The following is a 24,871-nucleotide window of genomic DNA, read 5'->3' on the forward strand; positions in this document are numbered from 1 at the left end:
AGAAGAGGATAGTCACTTGATCGCTCTGTGCCTCAGTTCCCCATCTGTAAAACAGGGATAATATTGGCTTTCTACATCTTGTCTAATTAAACTGTAAGCTCTTTGGAGCAAAGACTCTCTAGCCTAGGAATCAGTGGGAGGTACATGTCCAAATACTTTTGAGGATCTGGATCTCTCTTACTATGTGTATATAAAGTGCCTAGAACACTAGGACCTTGATCTTGGTTGGTGCCTGTAGGTACCACTTTAATAATTATTCTGTCACCTTCACTTTGAGAATGACTATCCTCCCTACGTAACCCCAATGGAATTCACAAACCTGTTTGCAGAGTAAGGTACTCCTCAACATGAGTAAGAGTGATAGGATCAGCACCAGAGCAAGAAATACATTTTGTTAGAGATGAGCAAGGGGGCAGAATTGGTTTCGGAGAAAATTTTATGAAATTTAAAAATATGTATTTTGCCTGTTTTTTTCTTTTTTTCTGAATTTCATGTGCTGAAAGGTCAAATATAATAGTATTGCAAATATGCTTGATCTGAATTACAAAAACAGCTGAACTGAATCTCTTCATTGGATGCATTAAGGCCCAGAATCCTGCAAAGGCTTATGCAAGTGCTTAATTTTACTCCCATGAGTAGTCACATTGCTTTCAATGGACTATTCCTGACAGTATACTTTAGTATGAATATTAAGGGTTGGCAGCATCAGGGCCTAATACAAATTATACATTAGATGAGGGATGGGGAAATTGGTTTTTCCAAATTTAAAACTGCCAGTTTTAACCCGAATCCACCCTGTTATCCAAAATTGGGTGCAGCCCTTAAACGTCCAGTAGGTCCCCAGAAGAATCCCCAGGCATGTAGCTGCTCCGCTGTTGAATTCAATGGCCGCCATGTACACTTGATCCTTTAAAATAGCAATATATATTTTTAGTAGTCACTTGTGGTTTGTGAACCTGGCCACACAGTCATTTAAGTAAGAGCTACTTTTCTATCAATCTCATCCGTTAACATCTGCGCAGTCGCTTGAGAACGTTGAGAACAGCTGTGCGTGCAGTATGATTACTGCCCGTTTCTGTGGTAGTTCAGAAATGGTGTAAAAGGCAGTGAGAAGTTTGGGCTAGCTGCCCCCAGGAGGCGGTAGCCTCCTCTGTAAAAAAAGACCTGCTGCGGCTGAGTGGGAGGATCCTGGCTTAGCTACAGAGCCAGCGGGCGGGTGTCTGTAATTGAATGAGGGAGGAGATAGAGCAAAGAAGCAGCCTAGCACCTAGCCAGTCAGCGGAAATCCCAAAAGAAAACACAGAGGACTACCCTCTGCAATAGCTACGGCTCCTTGTTCGCACGCGCTGATTTAACAGGCCACCTCTCGCAGGCAGCTCTGCCCACAGAAATCTGCAGCAATGGGCGTGGAAGGCTGCACCAAGTGCATCAAATACCTGCTTTTTGTCTTTAATTTTGTCTTTTGGGTGAGTGCGCTTTTTCCATTTCTCTCCCCACCCCTCCCGGTCTGGGGTGCGGATTTGCGCATCATAGAATGCGCGGTGGCCGTGGTCGCTTTTCCTCCTCCTGGCTGCAGAGAGATTTCTACCAAAACAATGCAGCAGGCTCAGACGGGAGCGGAGCCTTTGCTTTCTCTCTGCATGAGAGGAGCAAAATCTCCTCCTCTGAACAGCTGCGAGGGACGAGGGAACGGAATTCGGTTTGGAATATGCGGGAGGTTTAGCCCAGAAAAAAATGTGGTTGCATTGAAAGAGCATATGGGCCTGAGCAGTGAGCTGTTCTTGCCCTGCTGGGGTAATTCTTAATTTTGTTGTGTTTTTTTAAAAAAAAAAAAAGCCCCATAAATCTGAAGTGGTTTTTAAATTCTGAAGGATTTCGTTGATGTAGGGTTAAAATGTACAGACGCTCGCCAAAGTTAATAAACCACCTGTAAACTGAATTGAAAAATGCTTGGGAGACGTCGTGTGAGGATCTGTCTCTCTGCTGGGTTGAGAGGGTATGCCTGTGGGTAGAAAGGCTGGTGCGTAGTTATATAATTATAATAGCTGAGGTTTTAGCTCGTGGTGGTCAGCTGTAAATAGGCATCTGCAGGCTGTGAAGTATTTTCTGGGGTTCTAGGAGATGGGAACTAGAGAATTACTGAAACATGTAAATCCTGTGGTTAGAGGCTGGAAACTAGAGTGTAACGTATTCCCTCCCCCTTCTTTCTTTCTTTTTTTTTTTCTTTTAAAAAAAGAAAAAATAACTCTTCTATAAATATAGGTTTTTATCTTTGAAATTAGTGTTGATGCCAAATTTTCTAATATGTGCAGCGAAGCTGGCTCTGAAAACCGGGGTGCTGGAACAATTTGTATAGTGGGGGTGCTGAGAGTCATTGAACCAAACTGTAAACCCAGTATATGATGGAAACCACTTCAAGCTGGGGGTGCTGCAGCGCCCCCTCCCCTCTGCACCCCTAGTTCAGCATCTATTTCGGGGGTGGGGGGGAGTTAAAAATTAGGAGACATGTAAAACTGGATTTTTTTAAAAAAACTTATTTGTGTTATTTATTTTGTCTAGTGCTCCTGCTTCTCCTGTTTTACAAATGGGGAATCTGGGTGGAGTTTGGAGGGGGGGAATGTTAGGTTTCCCAGCCTTGGGATATGAACCAGAAACTCTGTTGCTGTTGGGTTAAGAAAGATGAGCTGACTGCTTGGAGAAGGAATGTAGGTGGGGAGGAAGGGGGAGTTAAAACGTACTTGCTTAGTAGATGATCTAGACAAATGAGGATGCTTAAAAGATGGGCGATGTGCATAGTTTTTCACACCCCTCCCATCGTCTCATACTCCCTCCCTGCTTGGAGAATTTTGCAGGGACCACACCCTGAACCTCAGAAAAGTCTTTGCCTGAGTTTCTATAGCTCTGGATTTTAGAAGAGATTTGGTTTTGATTTTGTTTTTTAAGTAACATTCTGTGGAACTTAGAGTTCCTGACAGTACAACTTGAGCACTGTTGTTGCCATACTACTTTAAGAAGTAAATCTTACCCTGTATGTAGCAAGAGGGTCTTTTAGCAGCTGCCTGCAATGAATAGTTAATCAGATCTACAGCTGTGTTAATTTAACAGTAGGTTGCATAGGCTAGCTTCCCCTGTGTGTGTAATAAGGTCAGTGTGTTTGTCCCAGTTATGAGTCCCCCCAGGGTGAGTGGGGGTTTGTGGGTGAAGGGCAGTGCCCTTTGTTCGGTTTGGCTGCTTATTTCTCATGCCTTTTCCTCCCTGAGATTGAGCTGGTGTGGCCAGTTATCATTGTTGCTGGACATTTTAGGAGCAGACAGTGATGCTTCGGTGCTGGGTTGGCTGGGGCTGTCTCAGATGATATGTGGTTCTTACAGCTTTTTTACAGACCAGAGTAGTAGTTGAACACCATTTCCCTGCCCTGCTTTGGTTAGACTTAATATTTTGCTGGCAGTTGAGAATGCCCAAAGGCTACATCAGTCTTCACCCGACTTTTAAATTGAGTTGACAGCATGTATTTACACTGATCAGACACCAGATTAGCACCATTTCAGAGAGGTGATTTTAGATGGGGTGGCAGGGAGGCTGCCACACGCACTGCCTTGAACTCCTTTCCATTTCCGTGGAATTCTAGGTCATGGTCCCTGCTGACTGCTAGAAAGAGCAGTGCTGATGACAGTGAAAATGGAGTTCAGTGAGGGTGAAGTCTGCTGAAGGGAATATTTCTGCAACACTCATTTCTTCTTGGATCTGAATGCATTGATGAAAGAGAATCTGTTTACATGAATGAACCCCTATCCCACCCCAGCTAGTGACAGATGATTATCTAAGAATGTGCTGTTTACTGATTTGCTGGTGGTATAAACAAGAAATGCGGCTTCAACCAATAGCTGATTCTGGTTCCTGGGGATTTGCTATTTATTTTCTTTCCTGGGCTCTAATTCTCCTCACTTCACTGAGCAGGCAGCACTTTTAACTCGGGCCATGTCCACACTAGGAGTGCTTGGCTGGTATAGCTACACTACCAAAGCACTCCTAATGTGCATGCAGCTATCGTGGAAAAGCTCTATTTTTATCAGTATAGCTTATTCCACACACCCGCGCTCCCCGCACAAAACAAACTATGCCAGTAGAAGCACAGTTTTGCTGGTGTAACTACATCTGTAGTAGGGGCTTCTGCTGGCATAGCTGTGTCTGTCAGGGATCACGCCACTGACTGACGCCGACACCAGCAGAAGTCTGTAGTGTAGACATGATCTCATTTTGCAATGCTGTGAGCTTCTCTAGCACCTTTCCTCAAGAGATCTCAAGCATGGATTGCTTAAACCTCACAACACCGGCTCTGGCCATGTAAGTATTAGGACCATTTTACAGACAGGTAAAGTGACACCCAAGGGCATCCAGGGAGTCAATCATCAATCTGGGAGTGGAACTCCAGACTCTTGGCTGCTCCAGCTGCTGGACCACGTGCTTGCCCTCTGTTATCCATCCCCACGTTTTCAGTACTCCTGTCTGATCACCTTGGGGTGTTCTTGATTCCAGTTTAGAATAAGTTCAACTGCAACCATCCTTGCTGAACTGCCCTTTCTCCAGTGTGATGATATCTCCCTATGAAAACATGACCAGAACTGAGGACAGTGGGCCGGGTTCATCCCTGGTGTAAATTCATGTTTAAAGAATGAGCTCCACACAATATTTCTAACGTTCTCGTTACCACCTCCTCTCTCAAAATAACAAGCAGATGGTAGAAAACTGTAGCATCTCCATCTAAGTCCCTTATTTTGGGGTCACTGCACTTTCCTTCTCTTTCTTCCTTTCCAGTTATCTAGTTCATCCAGGAGCTTTTTCTTTCCTTTTGTCCTAGTTTCCTGATTTGTTTTGTTTTGAGTTGGGGGAGTTGTTCTTTGTGGCGACACTAGGATCTAGCAGGAAGGATATATGGGAGCTACACACACACACACTTGCAGAACAAGCCTGCCAGTTCACATCCACCCCTGTCTCCCTTGTAGGAAATGACTGTTTTCCTATCTGTTGGAATGTTGCTTTGTCTCAGAGGCAAGTGCACTCTCCTTTCTCTCTTTCCCCATTCAGTGTTCTGCTCTTGCCACCTCCTTGCTTGGAAGCATTTTTATATTTGATGATAACTCAAGGAAAATGTCCTTAATGAAGAGATTCTTTCCACTGTTGATCAGGAGAGGGACAGGTCCCCCCATGCCTCACTCTCTCTCCCACAGATCTACTTTATTTTGACACGAGGAGGAGGCGGTCAAGGGCTGGTGGAGCTGGAGTAGTGCTCTAAGGTCACTAGGAGGGCCATTTAATGTAGGTACAAAATGCCTCTTACTAAAAGCCATGGCCTACATTTTCAGAAGTGACCAGTGCTGTGCTTTTGGGGGGGGGGGGGGGGGTGCCTAGATTGAGAGATCCTGGTTGCTCCTGAAAACATAAGCAGTAACTAAAAAGGAGGAAGACTGCTTAAGAGAAGGAATAGGAAGCTTCCATGAATAATGGAATGTTCAGACTATCCAAGGTGGTCACGAGGGGCAGTGATCTCCATCCGAAATATGGGATGTCTAGTCTCAGTGGTGGAATCTCAGCCATGAAGAGAACACTATTGTGTGTAAAGAGGCAGAGCAAACTGATCTGGACAAGTGTCAGCAACATGCAGTGGCGATTCTTACGGCTGATTTGAGGAGTGGCATGAAGTGCTCAAAGGGTCCCTGGCGGTCATCGTTCCACTAAAGAATTACAACAGCATGGGAGCCTCATAAGTGGCAGAAGCTTCATCATATGAGCTGTTTCTAACCCAGTGCAGATGATAGGCTACTTTGGGACTGCTGTGCGTCCGTCCATCCATCTCTGCCACCCCTGTTTCAGCTCAGGCCTAAGATTTGAGTACTACTCCCGATCATCATTCTGAAAGTTTTGGCGGGCATCTTTCCACGGGTAGCCAGTTGGGGCTGGGATCAGCACATCAGCCCTGTCTGACTCCACTAGTGACCCTTGTTATCAAGCAGTTTTGTCCCAGATGACACTTGCTTAGAGGCTCAAAAGCTGGGAGACCTCTTAGGGTGTCTCTACTCAGCCAGGAAAATACCCCTGTGGGAGCAAGTCTCAGAGCCCCCGTCAATTGATACAGGCTTGTGGGGCTAAAAATAGCCAGGCTTGGGCTGGGCTCTGGCACCTGGGGAGGGTCACAGAGCCTGGGCTCTTGCGTGAGCCTAAATATCTACCTGGCTACTTTTAGCCGATGGCCTGCGTTACCCATGGCAGAGAGTCTCAGCCAGTTATGTGGATTTTTGATGTATCACTTTTTTAAATTTCCTTTATAGACCTACCTTTAGTCACTCCCCCCTAAGGGTATCTTGTAGCTTTCATAGCTGTGTTTTATTGGAACACTCAGGCTTGCTGCTATGGGATTAGCGGGAAATCTTTAATTATCAATTGAAATTTGAGCCTAGGCAGGAGATAGTTAGCCCTGTCTTAACGTCAGGTGTCTTTACATTTGTATTTGAAGTTCTGCCATTCAGTCTAAGTCACTACCCCCTCGAGGGTGTCCGTGAACACAGGGCTAGATTTTTAAATGACTTTAGAACCTACAATTGGGGCCAGATTGTCAGAAGTGCTCAGCACCCAACATGCTGTGTTCTCTTGAAAATCCAGCTCCAGTCGTGGGTGTGGAACCCTTGAAAAATCTATGTACTGTAGTTTTTAGGATCTGTTAAGCTGTGGGAGGCACCAGGTCTGGCACCAGACTAGCTTGTTAGTATGCAGAGCTGCTCAGTTCTTGCCCTTCCCTAGCTCCCTCGACTCACTTGCTTATCTGCACCTAATCCAGGTCCGGAGTTGTTGGCATAAAAGTGTGAGGGAGAACAAAAAGTTTGGCAGAACTCTGCACTTTCATTGCACGTTAAAGAAGCTTGTTCTGAGGCTTAACAAGAAGAAAGGAAGCAGTTTAAAGCTTTACCGTCATACACCAAACAAGGGGAAAAACTCTGGTATCTCCCTCCCCCCCCTTAATGTTTGTTCAGCTGCAGTGTAAATAAATGACAACCTTCTTGCCCCCCCAGCCACCAGTACATTTTGGAGTGTGTGTTGAGGAAGTGGATGGAGAGACCTTCCTTTTCTGCCAACTTACTGGAGAGTGCCGAAAATGTCTCCTCTTCACCGTCTTTCTTCTTATTTTAGGTCCTTTAGCTCAAGATCTCATGTAGAAGATGCCAGACCAGCTAGTTGTCTGGTAAGGTAGGCTAACAGGTTTGGCATAGTGCAAGTCTTCCTAATTATGATGGATGGGTACTATAAATTATAGTCCTAGTTTATATATGCATTGTGTATGCCATGTACACATGGTCAAATGCCTATATATACCATTTACAGTTTGTACCAAGGTGGGTGAGGTTCTCTCTTTTTGGACCAACAGAAGTTGGTCAAGCTCTGTGGGTGAACTTTTTTTTTTTTTTTTTTTTTTTTTTTTTTTTTTTACACAAAATGACCATTCTATATCTGACCTCTCATCCTCAAAGGAGACCTGACCAACACGTTCAAAAGAGGAGTTTAAATTCACGATTCTGCTAGACACCAAAAATCATGGACTCAGTAGAGACACTAGTTGTGTGTCTCATTACAACAATCCACTAACTCTCCTTTATCCTATAACTGCAGAGGTATTAATTATTCATTTTGACTGGTTTCTTGCAACATTATTAAGCATAAGGAGTTGACACATCTGTTCCACTTTGTGTGTTTCATATCCTGGGACCAACATGGCTACAACAACACTGAAAGCATTTATAGTTCATAGGTATCATACATGGGGTTTCTTATGGGGATACATGTTTTGGAAGGGATAAGTGTCAGCATATTCAGTTCTCACTATGCTTCACAAAGGATTTTAGAATCTGCAGCTCCTTTTCTTTAAAAAACAAACAAACAAAAAAACAGAACTTTAAACCCCTCAAACTCTTGGTGTGAGATATTAGCACTCTCACCAGCTGATGTTACTTACCATGGTGCCAGAAAAAACAGCACATGCAAAGTGCTCCTTAAATCTGCAGCAGTTTCAGACAGATTCAGCACTGACAAAAGCGAGGGTAGTGCCACTGAAGTTGATAGGATTCCTGTCAAAATTCAGCCCTTACAAGAGCAGATGCAATTCTTTCTCAGTGATGGTCTCCTCAATTGGATTGACTTGTATTGTTGCAGCTACAGATGAAACCAAGGCCAGAAACCTGAATGAACTGACTAAATGTTGAAGCACAGGACTTGGAATTGAGAGTTCAGGGTTCTGTTCTTCACTTTGCTACGGACTTTCTGTGTAACCTTGGGAAGTCGCCTGACCTCTGCCTCCATTTCACCACAGGAAAGTCATAAAGTGCTTTGAGATCCTCTGAAGACAGGTATTCCAGAAGTGCCAAGAAATGTCTGGGCATCAAAAGAGACTGATATTGGCTTCAATTAGATTGTGCCTTATTAGGTCATTAAGGGCCAGACTGTCAAATGCTCAGCACTTGGAGTTGGGGCAGGAGTTTCCAAAGCACTCTGCACATGCTTCTCTGATGTTAATGGCCAGGTCTGCAGAGGAGCTCAGCTCCTGATGTTCTGAGCTCTTCTGAAAACCTGTCTCTGAAATGTGAACGTACACAGTTGGTGGTGCTAATTCCAATAGGCTTTTTGAAAGAAAAACTCCACTGCCTCATTTCGCAAGATGGGGAGTTACTGGTATCAGATTTACTGAACTGATCTTTCAGTTTTACTTGTAGATATGGCAGTTTTAGTTCTGTTTTTTTTTAAATGACAGTTCAGTCATAGCTTGCTTTGGTTATGCACTTCATTGAAGATTGAGTTGTTCCCTCTCCTCTTTCCCCATCAGAATCTCACTTCTTGAATCTTCAGAAGGCAATCAGATTTCAGCTTCTGTGTTAACTGAGCTGAATTGAAAGCAGAGTCCAAGTCCAGTGTTTGGAGCTGTGCTGCCTTCATCCAGAACTGGATTGGCCCACACCAAGAAGTGTCCCTGGAGAGACTACAGGAAGCCAGATAGCTTCGTTTAAAATATAATTAAACATAACGAAGAAGAAATTGACTTGCTCTGAAAACGATCAACCAACTCTAGTATCTAATGCAGCCTATGGCAGCCTTCCAGATCTAGAGCATACACTGACTGCATTACTAGGGAAGTGTCTAATTAGAAGGCATAACAGAGTTCCCTTTTAATTCCATTTTCCACACAGCGGATAGCTATTTTTCTCTTGCCTTTGGTGGGTATATATGGTATGGTTTAGAGGTAGAGGAAGGCATGGTGAATGTGTTATATGAAAGATCACTTCTCCATCTTGGGTTAATGGCACTTTAGATTCTTGTCTCTAATAGCTTAGGGGATTTTTTTTGTTTGTTTGTTTCCTTGAATGCTTCTGGACTTTCCTCCTTCCTTTGGTCATTTCCCCTTCACAGACGTGGCTTAGGTTTCTTATTTATTCCTGTTTTAGGAGACTCGGAGTAAAATGAGAAACCACCTGGCATGGAAAGGATCTAGTTAAAAACAAAGTGAAGTGAGGTAAACCTCCCATAACAAGCTGCCTGTCTACCCTCATGCCCTTCCTTTCAAACAAGAGACATGAACCACGGCAGTCTAGTAAAGCAGAAGTAGTGCTGGTTTAAAAGGCAGAGGAATACTATTTTATTTGTGTGCTGATGGCATACAGTGGTGTGGCAACATTGGTCCCAGAATATTAGAGAAGGAGGGTGAAGTAATTTCTTGACCTGAGGAAGAGCTCTGTATAAGCTCCAGAGCTTCTCCCTCACTAGCAGAAGTTGGTCCAATTAAAGATATTACCTCACTCTCTACAGACAGAATGGTCGGTATTGTTCCCCGAGGCTTCAATGGGAGTAGTCTTGGGCTCATTCAGAAAAGCACATGCTGAGTTTTTTTTTTTTTTTTTTTTTTTTTAAATCTCAGCTGTAACCCTTTGCCCCAAGGAATTTACAGTAGAAACATGCTCTGGGATTTTAGTGCAGAGGGGGCTATATTTCATACTCAGTCGGGTTCATTAGCGAGCCCTGTGTGTTTCTATTCTTGTCATGGTGGCATCAGTTACAGTTAGGACAGCTTTGGGGCCTTGTGGTTTTGACGTGACACTTTCTACCTTCTTGTGTAACAGTGCCTATGGCTATGTCTACACTGGCAATTGAATGACAAAACTTTTGTCTTTCAGAGGTGTTAACCCTTTTCCCCCTCCTGCCCCTCCAAAAAGACACATGTTTTGCCACGACAAGTGCCAGCGTGATCAGCAGGTTGTCGGCAGGAGAGCCAACAAACAGTGGCTACACAGCCCGATTTTTAGCGGCACGGCTGTAGCGACACAGCCATGTAGCTAAAAGCTGTGTAGTGTAGATAGGGTGACCAGTCAGCAAATGTGAAAAATCGGGACGGGGGTGGGGGGTAATAGGAGCCTATATAAGAAAAAGACCCCAAAATCAGGACTGTCCCTATAAAATCGGGACATCTGGTCTCCCTAAGTGTAGAGGAGCCCTATGTTTCAACTTCTAAACCATGTTATAGAAACAAGGTTAAAATTGCTCTAATGTGGTCTGCATCTGTATGACTTCTTGAAATGGCTCTGTAGATAATGCAAAACAGCTCAAAATCTGCTCAGGTTGCAGTGTTGTGTATGCACCTGTTGGAAACAGTTTGGTTTATATTGGTTTAGTTGCAGTATTGAAGGCAGCTTCACAGGATTTTCAGAGAGGGTGTGTATGTGTCAGTCCCCCTGAGAAATTCCACAGTACACGGCAAACACCTACCGGGTAATAAAAAGGGTTGGCTTGATCACATGTCAGTAGCTGTAGGTATGTATAGTTGAACAATTATACATTCATACTTGCCTGTGTATTTAAATGTGCAGTCATTTAATGCTCATTTTTGAGGGGAGGGTGGGGGAGGGAAATTTCCATAGCAGATAGTCAGTATAAACAGCTGAAACCAAAACCCAGTTCCCGGTACCCTGAAGTTTGGTGTTTGCATCCAGCTCTGAATTCGGTTTCTGGGCCTGTGTCTAGTGTGTGTGGTCACAGATAGGGAATGTCATTTAGTGGCTTGAAGAAGAGAATGGATCTCTGTTTCTGCCTCTGGTACTGAATCATTGTGAATCAAAGGAAGTCATGTGACCTTCGTACCTAAAATTATCGTTCTGAACCACTTACCTTCCTCAGTGTTAAGATTGGTGTAATAATTTGTAAAGAGGCTTGACCCTGTGATGAAAGGTGCTATATAAGTGCCAAGTATTTTGTGTGTGTTGTTTAAAAGTAACCGCAATGATATGACCCTAGTTAAATAAATATAGTTGCATGAAATTTTAAAGCAGTCTCTGAGAATACTGATCACTGTTTTCACTATGTGTCTTTGTCTCAGTGATAGGCTTAATTATATTGATATTTCCCTGCAAAGCAGGGTGAGACCTAGGGAATGCAACTCGCATTTGAATGCATGGGAGAATAGAGGACTTGCCATACTGAGTCAGATCCAAGGTCCATCTAGTCCAGGTCCTGTCTCAAAGAATGGCCAGCAGCAGATGCATCAGAGGAAGGTGTAAGAGTCTTTTTTGCAATAGGCAGATGTGGGATCATCTCTTCCCCGCCCTCCCCCCCCCACACACACACGCGCGCACACACACACATTCGGTCTTATCCTGGTTTTTAATAGTTGGGGTTTAAGCCAAACTCTGAAGTATGAGGTTGAATATCCCTACATATTATACTAGAGTTTTCCTTTTAAACTGTTTTCTAATGAGGTGGCTTCGTTAGCACTACAAAAGTAATTTTGCTGCTCTTGATATTCACCACTTCTTCTCAACTGTTGAGAAAAGGCCACTTCCACCTTAATTCAATTGGCCTCGTTAGCACTAACCCCCCCCCCCATTTTTCATGTGCTGTGATTGATATTCATATATACTGCTTACTGTATTTTTCACTCCATGCATCTGATGAAGTGGGTTCTAGCCCGTGAAAGCTTATGACCAAATAAATTTGGTAGTTTCTAAGGTGCCACAAGGACTCCTAGTTGTTTTTGCTGATACAGACTAACACGGCTACCACTCTAAAACCTGTCATTCAGTCACTGTTATGGTTTGCTGGCATTTCCTGGCTGGTACATCTCTCTCGGAGCATTGTCCTTTCATTTCCATTGCCAGATTCCTTTACCCAGGAGATATTTATAGGCCAATCCCGTTCTTTTATAAACCTGGGAGTGGCTAGCCCCGTGCACGTCTTGCTGTGGTTTAAAATTTCAAACTGCTCAGCTGAGAGTGACTTCCTTCTCTTTGAACAGTATCTACGGTGGGGGTGGGGGGAGAACTTGATGTAGCAGCTCTGAAGAACAAGAATAGGGAGCCATACACTGTTTTTTGCCCTGGAAGGATGCACATAATGCCCAACATGAAGTAAGCATTAAGAGAGCTACTTGTACAAAAGAGATCAGTCTCGCAGCCTAGGACAGTAATAATCTAAGAACACAGTAGGCAAGTATGAAAAACGTGTTCTCTCAGTGCACCCAAAAAAAAAAAAATCATGATGCTTCACCATAGGTATCTGAGAACAAATTATGGAGTTCCTTTAGTCATGTGATGTGTGCTAATATTTATTTAGCACCTTTCTGCAGAAGCCCTCAAATCCCTATACAAACATGGTATAAGCCTCCAAACTCCCTTGTGAGGCAGGTAAGAATTCACCATTCCCATTTACATGTAGATAAAGTGTGGCATAGCGAGGCAGTATGGTGTAAAGCATTTGCCCATGTCCTCCAAGCAAGTCTGTGGCAGAGCTAGGACTCTTGGCTTTGTCCTTCAATCTTAAAGCCCTCTGCATTCCCTCTGTTTTCCACTCTGGGTGCCACTCAGCTGAAACGCTGCGTGAATTGTTGAAGGTTGGCTTTCTGCAGCTCAGCCTCCATCAGTTGCCTGGAATAGTGTGTTGATCCAGGGGCAGTGGCTGGATTCTCTTGGCAAATGTTGCGTAGTCCAAAGATCAACCCCTATCTGTTCCTTTCTGGCTGTATTGCGTTGGGTTTTTGTGACACTGTTCCTCTGTATTCACCCCTGGCACCCTATGTGGTAATATTCTGTGTACAAGATATGCCTTGTGAGGTGTCGATCAAACTGAGTTTTCAAATATTACTGTCCTGGTAAAACGTGTGGCAACATATGTAAAGTTATAAGATTTAATTGCAGGGTTGTGTTTAGGCTATGTCTACACTGCACTTTCATTGGTAAAACCTTTGTCGGTCAAGAGTGTGGAAGAAACACCTCCCTGACAGACAAAAGTTTTACTGACGAAAAGCACTGGTATGGACAGTGCTTTGTCTGCAGGAGACGCTCTCCTGCCAACAAAGCTACCACCCCTTGATAGTGGTGGTTTTATTTTGTCAGCAGGAGAGCTCCGCCTGCCAACAATGAGCAGCAACACCGCTTACCTTGCAGCAGAATGGCTGTAGTGGTATGACTGTAGTGGCACGGCTGTGCTGCTGTAAGGTGCACAGTGTAGACATGTTCCAAGTCTGGGGAGTAACCAAAGCAGTTCTTTGGGGACAAGGGGCAAGCTGACACCTCAGACAGGTGTAAACAAGATCAGTGGGCCATTGCCTGCCAGCGAGTAGCCCCTGATCAGGAAAAGGGGCATGGGCAGACAACCTACCTTTTAGCAAAGAGACAGCATGGGCTTCCTGTCCACACAGTCTGCCTGTCAACATGCTCCCAGCTGGAAATACTTCTCAAAAGGACTATATGAAAAGAAGGGGCAGTCACCCCATGTACCCCTCCTTTTCCTTCTCCCCTTCTGTCCATTGATTCACTGCACAAGAAGGAACGAAGGAAGCAGCCATTACACAGAAGGAGGAGTCCTAGGCTAAGGAGTTTGGCCAGTAAGACTGCTGAGAACATGTGGTGAGAGAAACTTTGCTTTGAATGTAACTGTGTTAAGTTAGGCACTTTATTTTTCTTGTAACCATTTTTGGCTTTTTATGCCTTATTACCGATATTCACTTAATCTTGTTTTTGTTTGTTTGTTTTGTTTTATCTAAAGCAGTGTGTTTGGGGAAATTCCATTTGAGATAACAAGATTTGTGCTTATAATTTCTTTTAATAAAATGACAGATTTTATATGAGCTTGTATTGTCCAGGAGAGGGTTGGGAAGTATGAGATGTAGGATTCTGGGCAAAGGCTGGGAGTGGGAGTGTGCTAGGGTCTCCCTGCAGTGTAATTCAGGCTCGTAAACACTTAAGTGTGATTGGCAGGTTACAAGTGCGCACAGATACAGCTGGGAGTGACTTAAGTGCTGGAGGCTGTTTGTGAGCAGTCCAGGAGTGGAGGCAACAACAGCAAAGCAGTGTAAAGGGCACCTCAGGTTAGAGGGCAGGATTGACACAGCTACTCCTTAGTCTAAATCAGTGGTGGGCAACTTGCAGCCCACGGGCCGCATGCGGCCCATCAGGGTAATCCATTGGCAGGCTGTGAGACAGTTTGTTTACATTAACTGTCCGGAAGCATGGCCGCCCGCAGCTCCCAGTGGCTGCGGTTCGCCATTCCCGGCCAATGGGAGATGCAGGAAGTGGCGTCCAGCAGGTTGCCCGTCACTGGTCTAAATAAATGGTTTTTAACCTTCTTTTATGGGTAGTTCTCTAAAAAATGTTGAATGCAGATGTGAACCCCTTTGGAAATTCAAGCTGTGGTCCACGGACCCCTACTATAGAAGTCTTGGATTGAAAACTGACTGAACAGAATTTAACTATTAACGTTCCATGTGCTTGGCACGGTATTTGACGTAGCGTGAGAAAGGGTGCTAAACTGTGGGCATTTAATGACAACACTTCTGGGTTTTGATCTGTAGGTGGGGGTATTCACATACTTTTGATCAGAAAAACAGAATGCCTTTTCTGGGATCTGAAACTTTATTTTCAGAGTCACCTTTCATGGATCCCTTAGACGTCTGCAGACCCTCAGGGTTGAAAAATGCTAGTCTAGATGTACCCTGGGTATGTCCCACCCCAATATTCTGATTAATAATCCTCAGCTGGTATAAATCAGCATAGCTCCATGGATTTCAAATCTGTGCTGTCTGGCCCAGTCTGTCTAGAATCTGTATCAAATAATTTTTCAGATGTGCATTCTTTCCCATAACAAGCAGAAAAGTTTACCAACCTAAAGGTAGTATTTAGTGCACTACTTAGTTTCTTCCTTTGGGTTTTTTGCCAATATTATTAGTGTTTTGTTTTATTATTCAGTGTGCGTAAATAGAGATTTGTTTTGGTGCCAAACCATTCAACATGTTAATGCTCAATATCTATATCTATATTGTGGCCTAAGATCTCTTCCCATTCATTCTTTACTGGGAGGCTTCTCAGTTCTGCTTTTGGTTTTTGTTTGATCTGTTTTAGAGATCCTGTTATTTCTGCCATCTTTTTATTGTATTTTAATATACAAATGGTGTACTGTCATTTTTGAAATCTTTATGCTTTTAAATTGTAGATATTCTCTGTATTTGATTTCCTGGTAAATTGCCTTTGCTTTTCTATACGGTTCGGTGTGGATAAATCACTTTTCTCATGGGATAAGCATAGATTAAACTTGAACAGTCTATACAGTATTGAAAATAAATCTGTCATGCATGTAACCATCTTGGGGTTCATTAAATAACAAACCAGTGAATGAGTAAGGAATAAAACAAACTGGAGAGCTTCTATAGCAGGGGTCTCAAACTCAAATGACCAAGGGCTGCATGAGGACTAGTGCGTTGGCCCGAGGGCCGCATCAGTGACACCCACCCCTTGCTGCCCCCGCCCCCACTCCACACCTTCCATGAGGCTCCGCCTCTTCCTGCCCCCATTCCAACCCTTTCCCCAAAGTCCTCACCCCAACTCTACCCCCTCCCTGCCCCCAGGGGGGGCAGGAGGGGTGTGGGGTGTGATGGGGGCTCAGGGCAGGGAGTTGAGGTGCTGGAGGCGTGCAGGGTACGGCAGGGGGCTCAGGGCAGGGAGTTGGGGTGAGGGGTGCAGGGTGGGGCAGGGAGTTGGGGTGTGGGATGTGGCAGGGGGCTCTGGACAGGGGGTTGGGGTGTGGGCTCTGCTCCAGGAAGCAGTCGGAGTCCTGGGGGGGACGGGACAGCGCCATGTGCTGCTCTTGCTCCTCCAGGTACCCCCACCAAAGCTCCCATTGGCCACGGTTCCCCGTTCCCAGCCAATGGGAGCTGCAGGGGGGGGCAGCGCCTGGAAGCGAGAGCCCATAGCCCTCTACTCTCTCCTCTCCTCCGCCCAGGGCTGCAGGGACGGTAGTACTTAGAAAGGACACTAAGCCTGAGTGGCTAAAAAGCAGTAGGACAGACCTGTAAAGAGAAGGGCTTATTTTCTTTTTAAAAGCCCCAGACAATGCCAGTATCTAGTCCAGCTGCTTCAGGGAGCGGCGTGGGGCTCACAGCGCCACAGGGTAGGCAGAGGGGCGGAAGGGTGCGCGGGCGGGGGGGGCGTAGGGAGCTTGGCAGGCCGCACGGCGCGGGCCATGTGTTTGTGACCCTTATTCTATAGTGAGTTGCTGCATGCATCTAGGTGACGTTTCCAACCCCTGTCTTCAGAGCACATCTCCAAATTCCTATGTTCATAATACTGTCCTGTATGAGGGAGTCTCTCTAAATTATAATCTTCTACAAACATCTCTCTACAATATTCAACAGTGCTTGGATTATCCTAAACTACTATAAAGCCCACAGCTATGTGACCGTGTCCTAGCTTTTAAATGGCTTCTGTGGTTTACCATATATGTTTGTTTACCCATAGAGGCTCCATGTGGGTGCACCTGCATGGAGATCATTGCAGAATCAAGGCCTTACTTAACTCCCTCCACTGTTTTCTGTGTATCTTGGGAGTAGTGCTTTCTCAGTGTGTACATGAGGGAGGTACTTTGTACTGTGATAAGCAGACCGCTATCAACTGACAGGCCCAATAATGTAGTTCAATATCTGGTTGTGGTCTCTGGTGCTTGTGTGGTAGTATTAATGCAGATGGCTTAATATGATGGGAGTATTATCATTTGTGGGGGGGGGAAAGACTTTTTCAAAGGCACAAATGCAGGTTTGGGTGTCCAATTCATGACTTTGAAATTGATGTATCATAATACTTCAACTAGAATGGTCCTGGTGACATTAATACTCCCTTCTGCATCTGCACTGGCTATGGCAGGAGCTCTTTATTTTCTGTCTGGGTTCTCAGACTTTAAAATACAGACTCTTCTTTGCTTAGGAGAAATCTTATGGCTCTGGGTGCACCCTGAAAGTGCGGAGCATGCACCCTCTGAAAATCAGGCTTCACTCTGAAATCATGGTCACTCCAATCTTGGCCAGAAATTTGATCTAATCTCTAGTGCGTCTAGCTTGTGGTGTGTGTGTGTGTGTGTTGGTTTTTTTTTTTGTTTGGTCACTTTTTAAACCACCCTCTACTCGTTCTTGTCACAGGCATCTTCCCTGGTGCTGTGGCATTTCATTGATGGTCCACTGAAATAGCAGTGGAATGTTGTGATCCACCTGTTCTTTAAAGCAAGCAGCTCCATAGGCTTGATGTGCCTGCCAGGGATGTAAAGTAGCTTATGAAAGTAGCTGACCCAGAAAATGGACCTTGGTGTCCATCAGATCTCATGACAGAGAGGTGCATGTCCACTATGAAAAAAGCTGTGTTCCTGCCCATGAAGCACTTGCAAATCCCTATAGTGGGAATCTTGCACGGTTGTTGGCCCACACTAGTCTTAAGTTACCAGTCTAGTACACAAGGTAATAAGTAGCTAATTTATCCCCTTCACTCCCACCATGTTTACTTTTCACAGTGGTTCTTGAGTTGCCCACTGGGCCTTTAGTGTGAGTGTGTGTGTGTGTGTGTGTGTGTGTGTGTGTGTGTATGCGTGCGTGCAAAGAGCATAACTGAGGGTCTGATCCTGAGAGGTGCCAGATCATTTCAACTGACGTTAAATGCGGAGGGAGTAGTGGTGGTGGTCATCATGTTAAAATATATCTCACAGTAAGAGGATATTTTGTCGTTCTCACTGGATTCTTTCTCTGCTATGAGGTGAATGGACTTCAACTCTCTGGCAAGTGCAGATGTCAGTAGGGGAACGTCTTGCAGTTTTTCCTGGAAAACATTTGCCCTCTCAGAGTTTGAGCCTCAGGGTGGGGAATTCACTACCTCCTTTCAAGTGTGATCTCAAGGGCCCTGTTAATTGCTTGTCCTCAGAAGAAATGTCGCTGGGCAACTTCTGCATTTTGTTGGCCTATCCAGCCCATGTAAACTGGGTGAATCTTGGATGAGTCACTGAAACAGTCAGTTAACAGCAACTCTTCAGCAGAGTGGACATATCCCGTCCAGGTCCTACCAATGGTCTGTGGCTGTTGCTGTCTGACTAACTATTCCAGAATGATGACGAGGAATCTGCTTAGCCTAACTGCCCAGGGTCAACCATAATAACTCTTGCAATTTTGCATGCAGCTTGAGTCTCAGCTGGTTTGAGCCTTAATGGTAGACGACCCCATAGAACACTTGTGTCCTACCTCCCAGGGGTATGTGTCTGGGTGTAATTGAATTAATAACTTTCATCTTTACAGCATATGAACCAAGTCTCTCTAATGAGCAGAACTGGGACATTACCCTCAAACCCCCACCCCCAGGAATCTGTCTCTGACTTATTCACATATCCACAACAGTCCACTTGGATTTCACGAAACAGGTCAAAGAACACAGTAAACCCTTTTTTTCTTTAATAATTGGATCACAACAGATTTGAGGTCACCTCACCAGGCAACTCCTATCTCTTCAATACCCACTGAAGCAGCTGGCACTTAGCCGATTTTTGTCCAGAATAGTTTTTGGTTTGGCTCCTGCTTCCTGGTCTCTGCGTACTTGCCAGGATATGCATCATGTATTTGTCTGCCTTTTTTGCAGAGGAGGAGAGCAAAAGGTACAAGCAGCTCACTAGTCACAGGGCTGACTGACTTGTATGTCACTTGCAAATGAGACATCCTGCTGCTAAATCAAGAGAGGGAGGGATGCAAAGGTGCCAGCAAAGTTTTACAATACTGTATTTTTAGAAACACTCCTCCGTTTCCTGTGGATGAGATCAGCCCTTGCTCAGAGAACTAATTTTCTCTGGCAGTGCCTCACATTAGCTCTTCTTACACAAAGGCCTTGTCTACACTTCAGGGACTATACTGGCATAACTATGGCATTGTAGACTTCCTATATTGGGAGAAAGATTGTTTCCATTGCTGTAGAAAAATTCCACCATTCCACGTGACAGTGAGCTAGGTCAATGGAAGCATTCTTCTGTCCACCAGCTGAATAAGTCATCCTAAATTTTAATTGTAGACCAGGCCACAGACTAAAGCATTGAAAGGGCTGCATTCCATCCTTATTTTGTGGTGAATGTGCTGAGCATCACCAGTAGCTAACCTTAAAAGGACTCTCTTCAGATAAGCATCAAGAGCTTCCCTTCCAGGACCCTTTGAAGCTGCCTCCCTCCTGTCACGTGCATGGGCACACGGTTTTGTAGTTGTCATCCGAGGGCATGGCAACCCTGACAATCTCTCCCTGCTAAGGGCAGCAATGTCACTGAACTTCAATTTCCTGACTTTTAGGACTATGAACCCTGGAGTGCATGAGATTGCCCACTGGCAAGCATTGGGGTACTGTAATAGCTTATCAGCCATGTTTACTCTGTGTCTGAAACATGATAGCCACAAATGTGTCTGAACAGGACTGCTGCTAGCAGGGTTCTAACATGGCTTCCCTAACCAGTGTGGACGGGGACTTCAGTTTCTAGAGGCACTGTTTTCTAACGTGGTTGTAAACCTACTTTGAGCCTAGTTCATAGTGTTCAAAAAGAAAAGCCTGCAACATCAACACTGCCCTCCCACTGCAAGCACCACAGCAGCTCCACTGATGCTAGAGAAATGGTGGGGGAAACTGAAAATTCTGACAGGTTTCAGAGTAGCAGCCGTGTTAGTCTGTATCCGCCAAAAGAAGAACAGGAGTACTTGTGGCACCTTAGAGACTAACAAATTTATTAGAGCATAAGCTTTCGTGGACTACAGCCCACTTCTTCGGATGCATATAGAATGGAACATATATTGAGGAGATATATATACACACATACAAAGAGCATAAACAGGTGGGAGTTGTCTTACCAACTCTGAGAGGCCAATTAATTAAGAGAAAAAAAACTTTTGAAGTGATAATCAAGATAGCCCAGTACAGACAGTTTGATAAGAAGTGTGAGCATACTTACAAGGGGAGATAGAATCAATGTTTGTAATGGCTCAGCCATTCCCAGTCCTTATTCAAACCGGAGTTGATTGTGTCTAGTTTGCATATCAATTCTAGCTCAGCAGTCTCTCGTTGGAGTCTGTTTTTGAAGTTTTTCTGTTGTAGTATAGCCACCCGCAGGTCTGTCACTGAATGACCAGACAGGTTAAAGTGTTCTCCCACTGGTTTTTGAGTATTTTGATTCCTGATGTCAGATTTGTGTCCATTAATTCTTTTGCGTAGAGACTGTCCGGTTTGGCCAATGTACATGGCAGAGGGGCATTGCTGGCACATGATGGCATATATCACATTGGTAGATGTGCAGGTGAACAAGCCCCTGATGGTATGGCTGATGTGGTTGGGTCCTATGATGATGTCACTTGAATAGATATGTGGACAGAGTTGGCATCGGGGTTTGTTACAAGGATAGGTTCCTGGGTTAGTGGTTTTGTTCAGTGATGTGTGGTTGCTGGTGAGTATTTGCTTTAGGTTGGGGGGTTTTCTGTAAGCGAGGACAGGTCTGTCTCCCAAGATCTGTGAGAGTAAAAGATCATCTTTCAGGATAGGTTGTAGATCTCTGATGATGCGCTGGAGAGGTTTTAGTTGGGGGCTGAAGGTGACAGCTAGTGGTGTTCTGTTATTTTCTTTGTTGGGCCAGTCTTGTAGGAGGTGACTTCTGGGTACTCGTCTGGCTCTATCAATCTGTTTTTTCACTTCAGCAGGTGGGTATTGTAGTTTTAAGAATGCTTGATAGAGATCTTGTAGGTGCTTGTCTCTATCTGAGGGATTGGAGCAAATGCGGTTATATCTTAGAGCTTGGCTGTAGACAATGGATCGTGTGGTGTGTCTTGGATGGAAGCTGGAGGCATGTAGGTAAGTGTAGCGGTCAGTAGGTTTCCGGTATAGGGTGGTATTTATGTGACCATCGCTTATTAGCACAGTAGTGTCCAGGAAATGGACCGCTTGTGTGGATTGATCTAGGCTGAGGTTGATGGTGGGATGGAAATTATTGAAATCATGGTGAAATTCCTCAAGGGCTTCTTTTCCATGGGTCCAAATGATGAAGATGTCATCAATGTAGCGCAAGTAGAGTAGGGGCGTTAGGGGACGAGAGCTAAGGAAGCGTTGTTCTAAGTCAGCCATAAAAATGGCATATTGTGGGGCCATGCGGGTACCCATAGCAGTGCCGCTGACTTGAAGGTATATATTGTCCCCAAATGTGAAATAGTTGTGGGTGAAAATTCTGAACAGCACAGCGCATAGGACGATAAATTCTAGCCTAGTTTGACTCTGTCTGGGAGTGGCAATCTCTGTCCATGCTGGCCAGGGAAACCATATTAGCAATAGTCATGTATGAATGTTGTTGTTGCTGGCACTAGACAGAGCCTCTGGGGTATGGTAAGTGAGCAGTGGGCCCCAGAGATGGAGCCCACTGAACAAAGATGGGAATAACAACCACCAGAGATGTTTCTGAAGGCGCTAGGCGGTTTCTTTTGGAGGGAGAAACAGGGAGTTCTTACCTAAATCTAAGAATAGGTTTAGGCATAATTTTTTTTAAAAGGCGCCCCTGGTTTTGAGGTGCTTCTCATCATGGATCTCCAGCCCTGGGCCTAACTTTGAGACTTGCTCAGGCCCAGCTACTCCCATAGACTTCAGTTGTTGAGCACCCAAAATCAGTGGCTACTCTTAATTTGTGGAACAGGACAAAGACCGAAGTTCAGGCCATGGTCTTTTCCTCCTTCCTCATCTCCCCTTTGCCTTCCCCTTTTCACTCTCTTCTCCCCCCAATACATCTGTGGAAATCATCTTGACCAATTGGCTTCCGTCTTCTGGGGAGTTCCGGAGCTAAAGGATGTTGAAAAATTGGAGAGAGCTCAAGAGCTGTTACAATTCCTTAAATGAGGGATTTTGAGGAGCTCAATGTGCAGAGATTATTGAAAAGAAGGGTGAGATGACTCAATCCATCTAGCAGTATCCACACGGGAGCAAGAGATCTGATGTTGGAGAGAGATTTAATCTAGAAGACAAAGGGATTTAAAATATCCAACATCTGGAAGTTGATGCTAGAAGTCATCATACTGGAAATGAGATGAAAACTTCTTAACCGTGAAGGTAACTAACCATTGGAACAGATTACCGAACAGTTGGGTGATGGAGACTCTACCACATCTTGATTCAATGACTCCAGGTGTCTTTGTAAAAGATGTGCTGCAGCTCAACCACCAGCTGTTGGGCACAATGCAGGGATCACTGCTATGCAGGAAGGCAGATTAGATTGTCATCATCCCTTCTGGCTTGAAAATCTATGGAAAAAACTTGTCTTGATCTCCTGTATACTGGCATTCAGTGTAGTAACAGGCAAACTGAAGATAAAATTAGAACCGTTCTGAACTGACATGAGTTCCTATTACCTAATTGTAACCGAGCCTCTTATGTAGGCTGGGGACAGGCATAGTTGGGGCACATTTTCTAGGGTCAGCCAATTCCTTGTCCTGGCTAGCCTGACACTAATAATGTAAATGGGGGATGGGGGGGGGGGAGCGGGTGCAGCAGTGTAGCATGGAGGTTGTAAAGTAGACTGGATTTCTCTCTGAATTTATAAAAGGGCGAGTGTAGGGAAGGGTAACTTTGAAAACTGTTTGGCTCATAGTGGGGAAAGCTCAAGGTTATTTAAGTAACAATAGAAATAATTGTACTTTAAAAATAGGGGGGGGGGGAACCTGATTACAACAACAAATCATTCTGTGAACTCTTGTTCTAATTTTGAACGATCATTCAGTTCAATTATGTCCATGTCTAGTTTGCAAACATTTATGCATATGACCTGGAGTCATCACATGGTGCTATTACAAATAGCTTTTACAAGTTGTGTTCAACTGAATATATAGGCAGTTGGATCTAGGAGGAAACAGAGCACCAGCTTTGTACAACTCATAATTTCCATTAGCATTTTTATTTATATTACAGTAGTGCCTAGAGGTCCCAGCTGAGATCAGGTCCCCATAATGCTAGGTGCTGTGAATACACGTAGTAAGAGACAGTCCCTGCCTGAAGAGCTTGCAGTCGAAACAGAATAGACAAAAGATGGGAGGGAAAACAGATGCACAGAGAAGTGAAGTTTGTGTCCTTGGGTAAGTCACATTCCTATAACTTCTATCTAACAACCAAGAAAGCTTAATACAAATGAACAAACAGTCCTGGTAGAGTAGCATCTTTCAGGTATAGTCTATCGCCATCTAGCTAACTCATCTGAAACACCTGTTCTGTAGCTCTACCCATTTTCAGGTGCTATCACAATCCAGGTAGATCAGCAAAACTGGCGAACCCCTAAAACTTTTGGTGCAGGACATAAGAGAAATGAACTGTTCGTACAGTCCTTGCCCCCTCAAATGGCTTACTGCAGCCTTAATTTCCATTAAGTATCTGCAATAAGGATTCAATTTAGCTTTCATAAGTGCTGTAATATGTTACGTTCCAATTAATTATTAAAAACCTATTTTGAGGCCTAATTGTAATAGGTCTCATTATCCAGAGTTTAATCTCTCTGTAAATATGCTTTTAGAAATTGGCTGCTAACGTAAAATAGCTCTTCTATTAAGTTGAAATAGTGTGTAGTCTGATACATTGAGGTGTGTGTAATGTAGTGTTTGTGTGGTGAACCGCAGCCCGTGGGAGCTGCGATTGGGCGAACCTCTGGACGCGACAGGTAAACAAACCGGCCTGCCAGGGGGCTTACCCTTGCGGGCCGCGGGCCAAAAGTTGCCGATCCCTGTAGATTCTAGTTCATCTCTGAGATAGTGACGGTTACCACTTGCGGCCAGCTTACAGTATGCGAGTGAAGGTGCTACCAAGGTGGTGGAGGACTGTTTGCCATACTGGTGTTAAATCAGAGTGCTGAGGAATTGAGACCAAGAGATGGCCATCAGGGAAAGTGGTGAGAAAGCAGGAGTAATGCAGTGGTTTTTGTTTTTCGCTCTGCCAAAATTCCGCTAACTCTGAAGGAAAAAGCAAATAGAGAAATTGCTCTCTGTGGAAGTGTCTAGCTCCCCTTTCAGGTTTTATGAGCTGTCGCTGGGCTGTTCTCTTTTAAAACATTTAAAAAAAATTTTCTTCCACTGGAAGCCAGGGTTACTATGGCAATCCAATGAGTTTTCTCCCTCCTGCTTCCTTCCTTTTGGAACCACAAGAGGCCAGATTCCTCAACTATATTGAATATATTTTGGTGATTATGAAGGATGTTTTTCAGGGAAATGATACATGGTTCTGTCTTTAACTTTATAATGGAAAAAGTGTTTAGAATTCTCTCTCTCTGTCTCTCATAAGACAGCACTTTAAATACTTCCCTGTCTGTTCTTCAAAGCTCTCGGAGACAACTTGCTCCTGGACTCCTCCCAAATATGATCTCATTTGCTGGTTCATAACCATGGTGAGATGGGTGAAGATAGGGACTGAACTAGCCAAAAGAGGCACAAATATTCAACAGTCCAGTCAAAGTGAGCACAGAAATCCTCTTTGAGCGGTTTTCCTCCTAGGGACTGCACGCAGATTCCTGC

The 24,871-nt window shown here is 44.5% G+C and overlaps 1 protein-coding gene across 1 annotated transcript in view; it reads left to right on the forward strand.

Moving 5' to 3' along the window:
• The first annotated feature begins 1,244 nt into the window (after positions 1-1,244).
• CD81 (CD81 molecule) overlaps positions 1,245-24,871 on the forward strand; it is a 77,500-nt gene continuing 53,873 nt past the window's right edge. The window contains exon 1 of the mRNA XM_054024720.1: positions 1,245-1,466. Within this exon, the coding sequence (XP_053880695.1) occupies positions 1,401-1,466 (66 nt within the window). The 5' untranslated portion in view covers positions 1,245-1,400. The remainder of the gene's footprint in view (positions 1,467-24,871) is intronic.

This window comes from Malaclemys terrapin, chromosome 4 (assembly GCF_027887155.1).
Source record: "Malaclemys terrapin pileata isolate rMalTer1 chromosome 4, rMalTer1.hap1, whole genome shotgun sequence".
NCBI classification, from domain to species: Eukaryota; Metazoa; Chordata; order Testudines; family Emydidae; genus Malaclemys; species Malaclemys terrapin.